The sequence below is a fragment of the Macrobrachium nipponense genome, chromosome 34 (assembly GCF_015104395.2).
Source record: "Macrobrachium nipponense isolate FS-2020 chromosome 34, ASM1510439v2, whole genome shotgun sequence".
NCBI lineage: Eukaryota > Metazoa > Arthropoda > Malacostraca > Decapoda > Palaemonidae > Macrobrachium > Macrobrachium nipponense.
The window spans coordinates 29,880,960-29,894,981 of record NC_061095.1 but is presented as its reverse complement, the minus strand read 5'-3'; the positions used below and the strand labels follow the sequence as shown (position 1 = coordinate 29,894,981).

Here is a 14,022-nt window from a genome sequence, read left to right as displayed (position 1 = left end):
CTTAAAAGGACACCGCACCTTAGAACAGGCTACAGTAGGCTTTTTGTTAGCATTGGACAAACTCGAGCTGGACTCCCTTGTAATAAAGATCAAGAGTGTGGTCACTAGCATTGTCCATGATTAGCAAGACCTTGAACTCTATGCCCAAGTTGCTTAGGTATTGCCTAACTTGAGGAATGAAGCTTTGATGGCACCAGTACTCCGTAAGGACTTTAGTGATCCAAGCCTTGGGACTGTGCATCCAGAACACAGGCAGCAATGCCTTGTTCTTATTTTTGAGTGCCCTGGGATTTGCTGTCTTGTAAATGAGGCCTGGTTTCAGCATGAAGCCAGCCACATTCCCACACATCAGGAGGGTAACCCTGTCCTGTGCCTTGAATCCAGAGGCTTTAGCTTTGTCCTTCATGAAGCATGTCTGGGAAAGCATCTTTTTCCAGAACAGGCCAATTTCATCCATATTGAGCACCTGTTCCAGACAGTATCCTTTCTCCTGAAGAATCTTGAAGGTTTTGGGATATTTTGCAGTCTCCTCTTTGTCTGCTGATAGTGCTTCCCCCTGTAGGGAAACAGACTTTTGGTTTAACCCTTAAACGCCGAAGCGGTAAAAATCAAAAACTCCCCGAATGCCGGAGCCGGTTTTGAGTGAGCGCGGAAGCGGAAAAAATAATTTTTTCAAAAAATCACAGCGCGCTTAGTTTTGAAGATTAAGAGTTCATTTTTGGCTCCTTTTTTTGTCATTGCCTGAAGTTTAGTATGCAATCATCAGAAATGAAAAATAATATCATTATCATATGTAAATAATGCAATATATGGTAGCGAAAAAAAAAAAATTCATACATAATTGTATTAAAATCACGCTGTGCAAAAAATGGTAAAAGCTAACGAGTTTCTTTTTTTTTTTCGTTGTATTTTACACTAAATTGCAATCATTTTGATATATAATACATTGTAAAACAATAAAAGCAACACCGGAAAAATATTATCACAAAATGATGTACGAATTCGTAACGTGCGGACGTAAAAAAATGTTTTTTTCAAATATTCACCGTAAATCTAAATATTGTTCTAGAGACTTCCAATTTGTTTTTTCAAAATGAAATAAAATGATTGAATATTACGATACTATAAGAGTTTTAGCTTACAATTGCGTTTTTTTCGACCATTTCGGTAGAGTCAAAGTTGACCGAACGTGTTTTTTTCTATTTATCGTGATTTATTTGCAAATATTTCGAAAATGAGAAAAGCTACAACCTTCAAATATTTTTCCTTTTATTTTTACATGAAATTGCCCACAAACATTTTCATATATAAAACTCTATGAAATGCCTAATATGAAACGGAGCAAATTTTCCGAGAATCCGATGTATGCAATTCCAAGATTTATGGCGGAGAATCCGCGTGCGGAGGGAAGGAAAGTTTTTTTTCATAAATTCACCATAAATCGAAATATTGTGCTAGAGACTTCCAATTTGTTGCAAAATGAAGGTAAATGATTGAATATTACTAAAATATAAGAGTTTTAGCTTACAATTGCATTTTTCGACCATTCGTAGAGTCAAAGTTTGACCGAACGTGGTTTTTTTTCTATTTATTGTGATTTATATGCAAATATTTCGAAAATGAGAAAGCTACAACCTTCAATTATTTTTTGTTGTATTCTACATGAAATTGCGCACATTTTATATATAAAACTTTATGTAACGGCTAATTTAAAATGGTGCAAACATTACCACAATCACATGTATGATTTTTTCGGAAGAGTTACCGCGCGGACATAAGGAAAATTTTATTTTTTTCATAAATTCACCATAAATCAAAATATTGTGCTAGAGACTTCCAATTTGTTACAAAATGAAGTTAAATGATTGAATATTACTAAAATATAAGAGTTTTAGCTTACATTGCGTTTTTCGACCATTCGGTAGAGTCAAAATTAACCGAAGGTTGAAAATTTGTCACTTATCATTTTTTTATATGAAAATATTTCAACTGATAAAAGCTACAACCATGGGTTGTTTTTAATTGTATTGTGCATGAAATTGCGCACATTACCATATATACAAAACTTTATGTAACGGCTAATTTTAAAATGGTGCAAACATTACCACAATCGCATGCATGATTTTTTTTTCGGAAGAGTTACCGCGCGGACGTAAGGAAAAAGTTTTTTCATAAATTCACCATAATCAAAATATTGTGCTAGAGACTTCCAATTTGTTGCAAAATTAAGGTAAATAGTTGAATATTACTACAATATAGCGTTTTAGCTTACAATTGCGTTTTTCTACCATTTCGGTAGAGTCAAGTTGACCGAAGGTTGAAATTTTGGCGCTTATCGTTATTTATATGGAAATATTTCATAACTGATAAAAGTTACAATCATGAGTATTTTTTTTGTTGTATTCTACATGAAATTGCGCACATTTTCATAATATAATACTTCATAACAGATAATTTAAACCGTGCAAAAATTATGTCAAAGTGACGAATAATTTTTGAGATGTGTCACTGATACTTTTTAGTGTGATAAGAAAGAAATTCGCGCTTGCGCGCCTGCATAACGATTGTAAACAAAACAACGCCTTGATCCGTGAACTCCCAGCATCCCCCAAGGCACGTGATTCAAAAGTTTTCGGCTGGTAGGCCTATAAGTATTTTTCCGCGAATTTTAAAAAAACTTTTTTGAGCCGATGTATGGTACGTCCATTTGGAAATCATGGGAGATTTTGACTCGACGTTTAATACGTCCATTCGGCGTTTAAGGGTTAACCACTTCTGGAAGTGGTGAAACCATCCTTTGCTTGCCTGAAAACCTTCAGGAGCTGAAGATGGTCCCAGTTGTGGCTCTTCCTCCTCTTCAGGAGCTGAAGATGGTCCCAGTTGTGGCTCTTCCTCCTCTTCAGGAGCTGGTTCATCAAAGTCCAAGAAATCCAAATCCTCTTCATCATCGCCTTCCTGTCTCTCTAGATCAGCACCTTCCTGTTCCTCTATGTCATCACTTTCCTTTGTTGATATCTGCTGATAGAGTTGTAATGCTTTCTTGCAAAGGATGTTGGAGTCAATGGGCATGTTCTTTTTCTAGCAGTCCTTTATCCAGTATGTCAGCACAGATTCCATCCTCGTGATTGTTTTTTTATTTTACGCTGTCAACACTGTTTTAGCTGTAACAACCGCAAAACTTTTGTCCTCCTTTAACATATCTAGAACTTTCACCTCATTGAGCTTCATGACCGCCTTCTTTCTTTTAGACTCTTTACCAGAAGGCTTAGAAGGAGTAGGGCACTTTTTGGAGCCATTTTCAGTATGATTCAACAGATATGTGACGATACATAAAACACAATTTCGTGATTATGTACTATGTCCACAGATGCTAACTAAGCAGTGATGCTGGGTGCTCACTGCATCAGGGTAGATGTGCGGTACCCACAATTCCGTGTTCGCAAAAAAGCAGGTTGACTAACATTTCATGTGAATGTCCAAACTTCAATCATCATCAAATGTCAGGTTTGGGAATGAGATAAAATCAATCAAGAAAACTTTTCCAGAATGAAACATCATATTTCGTTAATCAAATAATTGTTTTAGTGCCTGCCATTTAATAGATATAAATCAAATTCTGTTATTAAAACAAGCAGTTCAGAGCAGTCCTTCAAGTTGGAAATTTTAGATTATAGGGCAGGGTAAAATACTTACAAGTTCTAAAAGTGTGTATGAACAGTGTATTGGGTTTATTGAATTATTGTTACTATTAGCAGCTGATTATGTACATACATGGCTTTATTCTGGTCTTCCTGCCTCATGGCCTTGTAACTGTATGAATTGTAGCTCTAGGCACAAATAAGCAGGTCTCCTACTAAAAAGCTGTTCAAGAAATTTTCATCAAAAATCACTTTCCCCTTTCTCAGTTAGAGCTAATTGACCTAGTACAGGCAGTCCCTGGTTGTCAGTGGACTTGGTTATTGGCAATCCGGTTTTATGGCGCTAGTAAAATTGGCAATTTATGGTGCCATGAGGCACCAATAATTGCCGAGTTTTGGTTAATGGTGGTTTTCACTTATCAGCACACCCCTGAGAATGAAACCCATGCCGATAACCAGTGAGGGGCCGAGTTCAGTTATCAGCGCCATAAGGCACCAATATTGCCGAGTTTTGGTTAATGGTGGTTTGTTCCGACACGGCATACAAACCTTCGGTCCTTTTACAATAGGAAGGTACTAGCGGCAGCTGGATAGGTCGTAAGCTTTCGAACAAGGGGTTCGGTAGTTAACTGCTTGTCCGACAGGCGCGCGCGTGCGACTGGGAGGTAAACAAATCACTTTTGCTTTCGGCCTCACAGCGAGTAGACGTGTGTGTTCGACGCTCTCTGCCCGCTTCTCGTCGTTTGCTTTCCCTGAGTATATGGTTGTGTTTGTGTATGAGTTATCATTGTAAGTACAATCATTTCCTCTTTATTAATCCAATTGTGAATTACTTGATCAATTATGGAATCTCCACGCCCCGCTACCCTCCGGAGATTGTGCCCGGGTACCGAAGGGCGTAATGCGGTATAAGTTCCGCTCGTTCCCTGAAATTGATCCACATATTTTGTGCGCTCGGTGTCGGGGTCGCGAATGCACCCGAGCCGAGCCCTGTGAAGTGTGTATGTCTTGGTCGGAGGCGCAGTGGGGCTTGTACGAAGGTAGGAAGAAGCGAAGGCCTGCAAAGGAGTCGTCGGAAAGCTCTCCCGCGACTCCTTTGGTTACGGACACTTCGTCTTCTTTCCTGCCGCCCGCTCAGCTCCCACGTTTGGCGCCTTCCCCTTCGGGGGGGGTTTCTAGGTCCTTCTCCTCACCCGATCTGTCGAGTGTGGAGGAGGGCGCGAGATACCCCGATGTCGAGTTGTACTCTGGGTCCTCTATCCGTTCGTCTACATCGCACGAACGGGTAGAGGATCCTGCTAATCACCCGACCTTTGCTTCCTCAGGTGCTGTTGCCGCAAAGGACGACCTCTCGGACAGGTGTGGGCATCGTTGGGGCTGCAGGCGTGCCGAGTGTCCAGGGGCTGCTCTACCATCTCGCTGGCTCCGTGGCGGTGGCACGCATGCTACGGTGACGACCACCACCACGACCCTTTCAACTCCTGGCTATGCTTCACCTCCTCACCTGGTGTACACCCCGCACGCGGTCTCTGTTACACCAACTACATCGGTGCAGGGGCCAGTCGCCGTACCACGGGGGAGTGTGATGCCGCCGCCTGCGGGTTTGCTGTGCTGCCTCGACCGGACTTCGTGTGCCCCGAAGAGCTCGCCCCTGGACCTCCCACCAGTACCTAGGATGTCTGTGCCGCTGGTCCGTCCACCTGGGCCGCCTGTACAGCCTGCCGTACCTGCCGTACTGTCCAGCCGCTGTTCACGGACGTGATGTTGCCGACCACTGCTGCCGTTCCTGTATCTGTTCCTGCCGTCTCCACTGCTGTTCCTGTGATGCCTGCACCTGCTGACGTTGTTCCTGTTCGTGGCGCCGCTGCTCCCGATGCCGATCTGTTCGGACAGGTGCGTCCAGGGCCCTGTTGCTTCGGCAACAGCAACCCCGGCTCCGCCCTGGATGACAGATCTGACATCGGTCCTGAGGAAGCTGACGAAGAAGAAGAAGAAGAGGAGGAAGGTGTCGTCGTCGTCTTCATCGTCTTCTTCGTCGTCGTTGTCGTCGTCTTCATCGTCTTCTTCGTCGTCGTCGTCGTCTGCCGCCTCTTCCCCTTCTTCTTCTAAGGCTCCCCCCCCGCCTAAGAAGAAGAAGGTCGCCTCCTCCCCCGCTAAGAAGTCTCCTTCGGGAGCTTCTAAGGGCCCGTCTCGCTCCGGTGAGACGGGGGGTTCTTCCGCTGGTCGCCTGCTCCTTCGGGGGCAGGACCCGTCCGTAAGGAAGAAGACTACAGGGACCAGAGGAGTGCCGGCTAACACCGGCACTTCCTCGCCTGCTGTTAGTGGTTCGACCACGGCAGCAGGATCCGTCTCGGCCTCTCGTTCGCGAGAGGTACCGAGTGTACGGTCGCCTACCAGCGACCGTGCAGCTAGGAACCAGACCTCTGAGCCAGCTCAGCGTCAGGTTCACGGCACGGAGCGGAAGACTGGTGACAGCCGCGCACGCGACTCTCACCAGACCAGCTCTCGCTCTCGCGGCGAGCAGCTGGCTACCCGGGCTGATGTGAGGTCCACGACCGGCCACGGCTGAGGCTGGGAAGAGGTCCCCCCGTTCGCCGGCACCAGCCACGGCTGGTACCAGCGACGTTGACGCGCCGTGAGGATACAAAAAAAAAACACGGTCTCACCGTGACAGTGGAGCTCGCCGGTCGCCTGACCGTCACTCTCGCAGAGAGCGATCGGGTACGGCGACCAGCACCAGCTCTTCTGACACACGAGACCGGGGCCGCTGTTCTCAGTCCAGCCGTTCTCCACAGCGAGACGGCTCGACCAGGATCCCACCACGATGTCCTACGTATCAGACACGGTTCTCGGACCCGCCAGGTCGTATGCACAAGTGGCTGGAGGAGACCGAGAGGGGTCTGGTCGCTGTGTTCCCCCCACCCCCCCTCGAGGGGGGAGGGTCTCGGGAGCTGCTCCTGTTCGAGGGACTGGACGGTCCTACTCCGCAGGATGCAGTCACTCCTGAGATTCAGAGGAACTTTGCCGAGGTAATTGCGCTGATTCGTCAGCACAATGACCTCGGGGAAGGATCGCCGCTCCCACCATCTGAGCCCACGTCCCGGCTCGAGTCGTTCTGGGGCACGGGGCCCGAAGAGGGAACCCAGACCGACGGTGGGTTTGCCGCGTTCTGAGCTTGCCGACTCAGTGCTGGACCAGGTAGAATCTCTTGTCTCCGCGCAAGATGGTTCTCTCAAGTCTGGCAGGTCGAGCAAGCTGCTTCCACCCTCCTCTGCTGCGACAGCGGCGTTTTTACGTGCCATCTGAGGACCCGATGCCCGCCCAAACAGGTGAACCCGGAGTTAGCCAGGCTAACGCCGGGTGTCTCTGCAGCAGCTCCTGTCCGAGAACCTATGGTTCTCGCAGAAGAGGCACTCGCCTGGAATCCACCCTGCCATGGCAGCTTTCCAGGCCGTCTCCTGGTTAGATCTGTGGTCCCTCACAGTATCTAAGGTCGCAGCCAACTAACTCCGGGGGAATTTCTCCCGAAGATGACTCGGCCGTTTTAGGAGACTTTGCCAGTCTGGGGGAAGAGCCATCTCCTTCCTTGCCCACCAGACGATGAACCTGTGGGCCAACCTGGTTCTCCGACGTAGGGACGCTGTCCTTACTCGAGTTTCCAGGGCGGCTGGGCGTGAAGCGGCATTGGGACTCCGCAACGGACCTTTACGGAGTTCCACGTCTCTCTTCCCAGGAGAGATGGTGGACGCTGCGGTGGACAGGCGTCGCACTGACGACAGTGACCGTCTGGTTCACCAGGCAGTCTCGAAGGCTTCTGGGCAGCCTCGGACTGCGGCCAAGCCAAAGAGCTCGGCTAGCGCTTCCACGGTGGCTAAGACGGTAGTCGCGTCGAAGCCCCGGGGAAAGACTCTGTCTTCTTCGACTTCTGCAAAGGGGAGCCGTAACCAGCCCTCCTCCCAGCCCTCCTTCTCCCGAGGAGGCTCTGGGAAGAAGTCGAAGAAAGGGGGGAAACGCTAGGGACGGCGTTCCCCCTCACCTGCTGCCAGAAGTGGGAGGGGGGTGCCTGGCCAGCCCATTGGGCAACTTGGCAGCGCTACGGCGCCGAGACCTGGATTGTAGATGTCCTTCGGGAGGGATATCTATTACCCTTCGAATCTCGGCCACCCCTCACCTCCAACCCGGTCCAACAGCAGTCGTACGTTCCAGGGTCATCGAAGGACGTAGCATTGAGACAGGAGATCAAGACCATGCTGAGCAAGAGAGCTGTGGAAATCGTCACGGATCAGTCACCGGGCTTTTACAGTCGACTCTTCCAATGGTGAAAGAAAGTCTACCAGGGAGGCTGGAGGACCCACGGTGATAGATCTCTCTCCCACTCTCCCCGAATCGGTTCGTTCGCCAGACCCGGTTCACGATGGAGACGGCACGTTCCGTGCTCGACTCCATCAGGGAGAACGATTTCATGCTTTCAGTGGACCTGAAGGATGCGTATTTCCAAATACCCATTCATCAGTCCTCAAGAAAGTACCTCCGCTTCATCCTCGACGGGACGGTGTACCAGTTCAGGGCACTTTGTTTCGGTCTCTCAACCGCCCCACAGGTGTTCACGCGAGTGTTCACTCTGGTGTCTGCTTGGGCCCATTCGCACGGGATACGTCTGATGAGGTACTCGACGATTGGTTAGTCCTGGCGAGCTCCCGCTCGCAGTTGCTACAGGACAGGGATCGACTACTCGAGTTCTGTCGCGATCTGGGGATCGTTGTGAACTTCGAGAAGTCCGATCTCGAGCCCAAGCAGAGGATGAAGTATCTGGGTATGCTGATCGACACGGTAGCAGGGCGAGTCTTCCCCGCAGACTCGCGGATCAGCAGATTCAGGGAGGCAGCCAACCAGTTCCCTGTCCTCGGCAAGGAAACAGTGGTAGCCTCAGCGATGGCAAGTCGTGATCGACACCTGTCGTCACTCGAGAAGTTAGTCCCTCACGGGCGTCTTCACCTGCGGTCTCTTCAGTGGAGACTAAAGGAGAGTTGGTCACAGGCGACGGATCCCCCAAGCTTTCCAGTGTCACTGACACCGGAGGTGAGGCAGGACCTAGCCTGGTGGCTGGACGACAGGAACCTCTTAAGAGGAGTGCCCCTGCGCACTCCCCCCCCGGACATGCAGCTGTTCTCAGACGCATCGACCGAGGGATGGGGCGCACACCTGGAGGAGTTGCTGACTTCAGGAGTGTGGGACGAGAACGACAAGCACCTTCACATCAATGTACTGGAACTCAAGGCAGCGTTTCTCGCTCTCCAAGAGTTCCAGGACCGCTTGATGGGACACTCAGTGGTGTTGATATGCGACAACACCACGGTAGTGCCTACGTCAACAAACAGGGGGCCTAGTGTCTCTCCCGTTGTACCAGTTGACTCGGCAGGTGCACGAGTGGGCCGAGGCACACTCAATAGAGCTGTCGGCACGCTACATTCCAGGGAAGAGGAATGTAGTAGCAGACACGCTCAGCCGTCGGGATCAGGTGATAGGGGACCGAGTGGTCTCTACACCAGGACGTGGCGGAAAGGCTCTTCGACCTGTGGGGGCGACCAGTCGTGGATCTGTTCGCCCCACCCGGCACAACAGAAAGCTTCAGGTTTTCTTCTCAGCCGTGCCGGAACCCATGGGCAGCTGCAGAGGGACGCTCTCCAACACCCGTGGGACAAACCTCTTCGTCTATGCCTTTTCCCCCGTTCAGCCTGATTCGCAAGGTGATCAGTCGAGCACTGGTCACCCCGAATCTCAGGATGATCCTGGTGGCTCCCAAAAATGGCCACAGGCCATTTGGTATCCGGACCTGCTGGCTCTTCTCGCAGGAGAACCGAGAGAGATTCCCCCTTGGCACAACCTTCTCGCCCAGCCACACGTCGAGCGGTACCACCGAGCAGTCCAGTCCCTACGACTTCACGGCTGGCTGTTATCCACCATCTCTTGCGAACGAGAGGCTTTTCTCGTAGCGCAGCAACAGAGGATGGCTGGAAACGTCCGTCAGTCCTCTGCAGCTGTGTACCAGGGGAAGTGGGCCGTCTTCTGTGGTTGGTGTCGTAGACGGGGTCTATCTCCTCTCAGAGCCACTCTTCAGCAGGTAGCGGATTTCCTCGTGTTTCTTCGCCGAGAGAAGCTCCTCTCAGTCCCCACAGTCAAGGATACAGAGCCGCCCTGGCTCTCGTCCTGAAACTGAGGGGATTGGACATCTCGAACTCGTTCGAGATCTCCTTGCTTATAGGAGCTTCGAAAGGTCTTGCCCGCCCAGGGAACTCAGGCCCCCTGCGTGGGATGTGACTCTCGTCCTTAGGAGTTTGACTCGAACACCCTTCGAGCCACTCCGAGAGTCGTCAGACAGGGATCTGACCCTCAAGACCCTCTTCTTGCTGGCCCTGGCATCGGCGAAGAGAGTAGGGGAACTTCATGGTCTTTCCTATGATGTACGACACTACAGGGGATGGGGATCTGTGACGCTCGATTTCGTCCCGAACTTCGTTGCGAACGACTCAGAAAACCGTCGGTCCCTGACGACAGGTTCGAGTCCTTCACGATTCCCTCCCTAATGGACTTCACCGATAATGATGCGGATGAGATGCTGCTTTGTCCTGTGAGGGCGCTACGGCGCTATCTGAAGAAAACTCGACACCTCAGGCCTGAGTGTCGACGCCTCTTCGTTAGCACCGGGGTAACCAAGAAAGAAGTATCCAAGAACACTCTTTCATTCTGGCTGCGTGAGGTCATCAAGGAGGTCGTATAGTCTGATGGTAGTGACGACATCCGTACGTCCCGTCCGAGAGCTCACGAAGTCAGAAGTATTGGCCCCTCGTTGGCGTTTCGTAAGAACTTCTCCGTGGCGCAGGTCCTGAAGGCAGGGGTCTGGTCTAACCAGACTACCTTTACGTCCTTCTACCTTCGGGATATTGCCCACAGGTCCTTGGATACCTTTTCCTTGGGACCCGTGTGGCTGCTCAACAAGTTGTGTAGCTAACCCAGACCCTCGCAGGCTGAAACAGCATCGAGTCCTGGTGTGACTGTGTGGATGGATGTGTGAGTGAGTGAGTGACTGGCTCCCTCTTCCCATCTTTTCCTCCTCCTCTACCTGTGGGCAGAGGGCCACAGCGTCACTACGCTGGATGAGGACGAGATGCAGGTGAGCTATATGACAGAGCCCCATCCTATCCCTTCACTAGGGATAGGAGCAGAATATCCACCACTTCCTCCTACAAGGGGGGGGAAGTGGATGCCTACAAGAGACAAACCCATGACTTTATATTTGCTCCTGTACAGGAACAAGTTCTTACATTGCTGGTACGAAGAGATACGCTTGCCTCTCTCTTAGTACTCGGTCCAGAGGTCTGACCATTGATCCTGCGGTGCACACCCCGATCAATCGGACAGAGGCTTGGATCCCTCCCTCGCTCTTACGACCAGGGAGGCTTCCAAGGTTGGGCGAACACCAGTCTGTTCACAAAAGACTCAGATTCCACCCACCAAGAAGTGAGTCTTCCTATTGTAAACGGACCGAAAAGGTTTGTATGCCGTGTCGGAACAAATGACAATTTGTCCAAAATTGCATTTTTCCTAACTATACAAACTTGAGGTCCTTTTACACATAGTCCCGTCCCACCCACCTCATGCCACCCTTCACTCTGCAGTTTTTGCTTGGGCCAAAAGCAAAAGTGATTTGTTTACCTCCCAGTCGCGCGCGCGCGCCTGTCGGACAAGCAGTTAACTACCGAACCCCTTGTTCGAAAGCTTACGACCTATCCAGCTGCCGCTAGTACCTTCCTATTGTTAAAAGGACCTCAGGTTTGTATAGTTAGGAAAAATGCAATTTTGGACAAATTGTCATTTTCGCTTATCAGCACACCCCTGGGAATGAAACCCCTGCCGATAACCAGTAACTGCCTGTACTCATTCCTCTCTTGCTTAGATCTAGGATTCCACATTGGATTTGCTGCTGTATTTTAATGTAAAAATTCCATTTCCGCCAACCAAGCAATGAGTGTTTTATACAACAGAACTAGCTGCATTATCATCAGTATATCTAGAGTTGCTGAAAGTATGTCACCACAAAAATGAGTAAATTTTAGTAATTCAGGAATTGTAATCAGAGGCACTCCAACTTTTGCCCCCAAAAATTCGTTTGTTAAGAATGTAGTAAACTAGATCTCTGTCCTTGTAAGCACAAAAGGAAATGAAGATGCTGATGGTGTGATGAAATCATGCATAAACTCTCGATTGAAGACTATCCAACTTTTTTTCACTCCCATCATGTTGAGTAAATGGTAAGCTATATATGTAGCATGAAGAATTTGATGAGTAGGCAGAGGGAAATATTTTTTTAAGAATGACAGAAATAAAGTAATTTTTATTTTCTCTATATTGGGGTAATCATGGATATCTCATAAATTTCCTGGACAGTGCTAGGTATTCTCGAAAGGTCAACCAGCAATACAGAATAATAATGACATTTTGTGTGATTTATTCTTGGACACAATTCATTAAAAAAGTATCAGGATCTTCTACTGTTTTAGTTTGTAATCATCACAACACAAATCCTTCTGGTTGGCCTTCCTTCAGCTCAATGGCCTACTGATAATACTGCCTGCTGTTCTTGTTTCTTTTATAATTTTGGGGGTATTCTCCTCTTTCAGTGCATATGATAGTTCATTTTCTTTTGGATAATTCAGTAAGTTTAGGATAATTGAAAGTATATTATTTGTAAAAATAATGTAGTTTAATATGTTATGATATCTTAACTAGGGCAGTGAGTTAGAAATTGTAGCCATGTAGGACTGGCCTGAAGGTTTGTCACTGAGATCTTGATGATGTAAATTTGTCATCTATAGAAATAATTTTATGAAAAATATGTTGTTAGAGCATCCTCTTTATGATAATGTACACAGCCTATTTGGGGAAAGACCATCTAAAATATTTTATCATAAACATTTTTATAATAGCTCAAAATGAATTATTACTAATTACTAGCTAGTAAGATGTGCATGTGGCTCAGACAGAACCTGTTAGTGGCTGAAACCTGAAAAGGTTATATGATGGGCAAAAATATTAATAGAAGTTGGTTAAACAAGTGTGAACTAAGAGCAGAGCAGGTTGAATGAAAGAAAAGTAAAAGCAATGGTACCTTGAGTGACAAATTCTTGAGACATTTTCTGTAGAACTGTTACCATGCCACTAACCCAACTTTACGTTTCCTTGTTGAAATCCGCATTTTATTTGCATTTAATGTTAAATTTAACTTGAATTTTCAAGAACATGCACTTTTCTCAGATATTTTGAATGAAGGTTTTTGTTAAAAGGCAGTACATACTGTATTAAAACGAACAAATTATGTATTTTATGTTAGGTTACATGGATTGTAATATAATGCAATAGAATGATGTATTACATTGTTTATTTTGATTAGATGATTATAGTGATACAGTTGCATTTTCTACACAGTAATGGTGTTTTTAATATTTTATCCTGAAGATTGGCAGAAGGACTGCATTGCAGAGGGCATTGGCTCAAAGAATCTTTTGTTTTCATTGCCAACTAGTGGTGGGAAGACCCTTGTTGCTGAGATTCTTATGTTGCGGCAGTTGCTGCTAAAGAAGAAAGATACCCTCTTCATTTTGCCATATGTTGCTCTTGTACAGGAAAAGGTAAGAAGTTGAAATTTAAAAGGCAAGGTCTGCATACAAGCAAAGTTCAGTTGTTAATAGTTAATGCACATTCTTTTGTTATAAGGCTTAAATTAGTTTTAAGCCTTATGTGATCTGGGAATGAAGCTGTTCAACTCCTAATGGGAAACCACCTTTTCTGAACAAAGTTCAACCAACAGTATGGTAAAAGTAACATGTAGTTGCCCTTGTGTGTTTTAGTAATTTTCTTGTCAACAAACTTAAGCAAAACTTGGTTCTTTCATAATTCTTTTTTTTTTCTTTAGTTTTTTTTTTTCCTTTTTTATTTTAGGTTCATGGCATATCACCATTTGGTGTTGAATTGGGATTCCTTGTAGAGGAATATGCAGGAAGTCGAGGCAGTTTCCCGCCTAAAACGGGTAGAAAAAAGTGAGTAGTTTAACTGTGAATACTTCAAAGTTTTACCCTAGTTTTATTGTACAATGGACAACTCCCAGTAATGCTTACTCTTGAATGTGCTTTTTTATTTTTTCAATGAAGTTATTGTACTCTGGTAAACATATGAAACTATTTTTTTAACTTGAATTATTTTGAGTCATTACAAAATGAATCAAAAAGCATGTTTGTAGAATAATGGAATAGGCAATAGATGTTTTGTGAACAACCTACATGACCTGCCTTATATGCAGAGAAGCAGGTTGACATTAAACATATTTCAT

The 14,022-nt window shown here is 46.9% G+C and overlaps 1 protein-coding gene across 1 annotated transcript in view; it reads left to right on the top strand.

Annotated features, from left to right (window-relative positions):
* The window catches only part of LOC135208008 (helicase POLQ-like), a 37,062-nt gene extending 23,318 nt beyond the window's left edge, over window positions 1–13,744 (top strand). Inside the window, exons 3-4 of the mRNA XM_064240103.1 lie at window positions 13,152–13,324; window positions 13,635–13,744. Coding sequence (XP_064096173.1) covers window positions 13,152–13,324; window positions 13,635–13,736 — 275 coding nt within the window. The 3' untranslated portion in view covers window positions 13,737–13,744. The remainder of the gene's footprint in view (window positions 1–13,151; window positions 13,325–13,634) is intronic.
* Window positions 13,745–14,022: the final 278 nt, after the last annotated feature.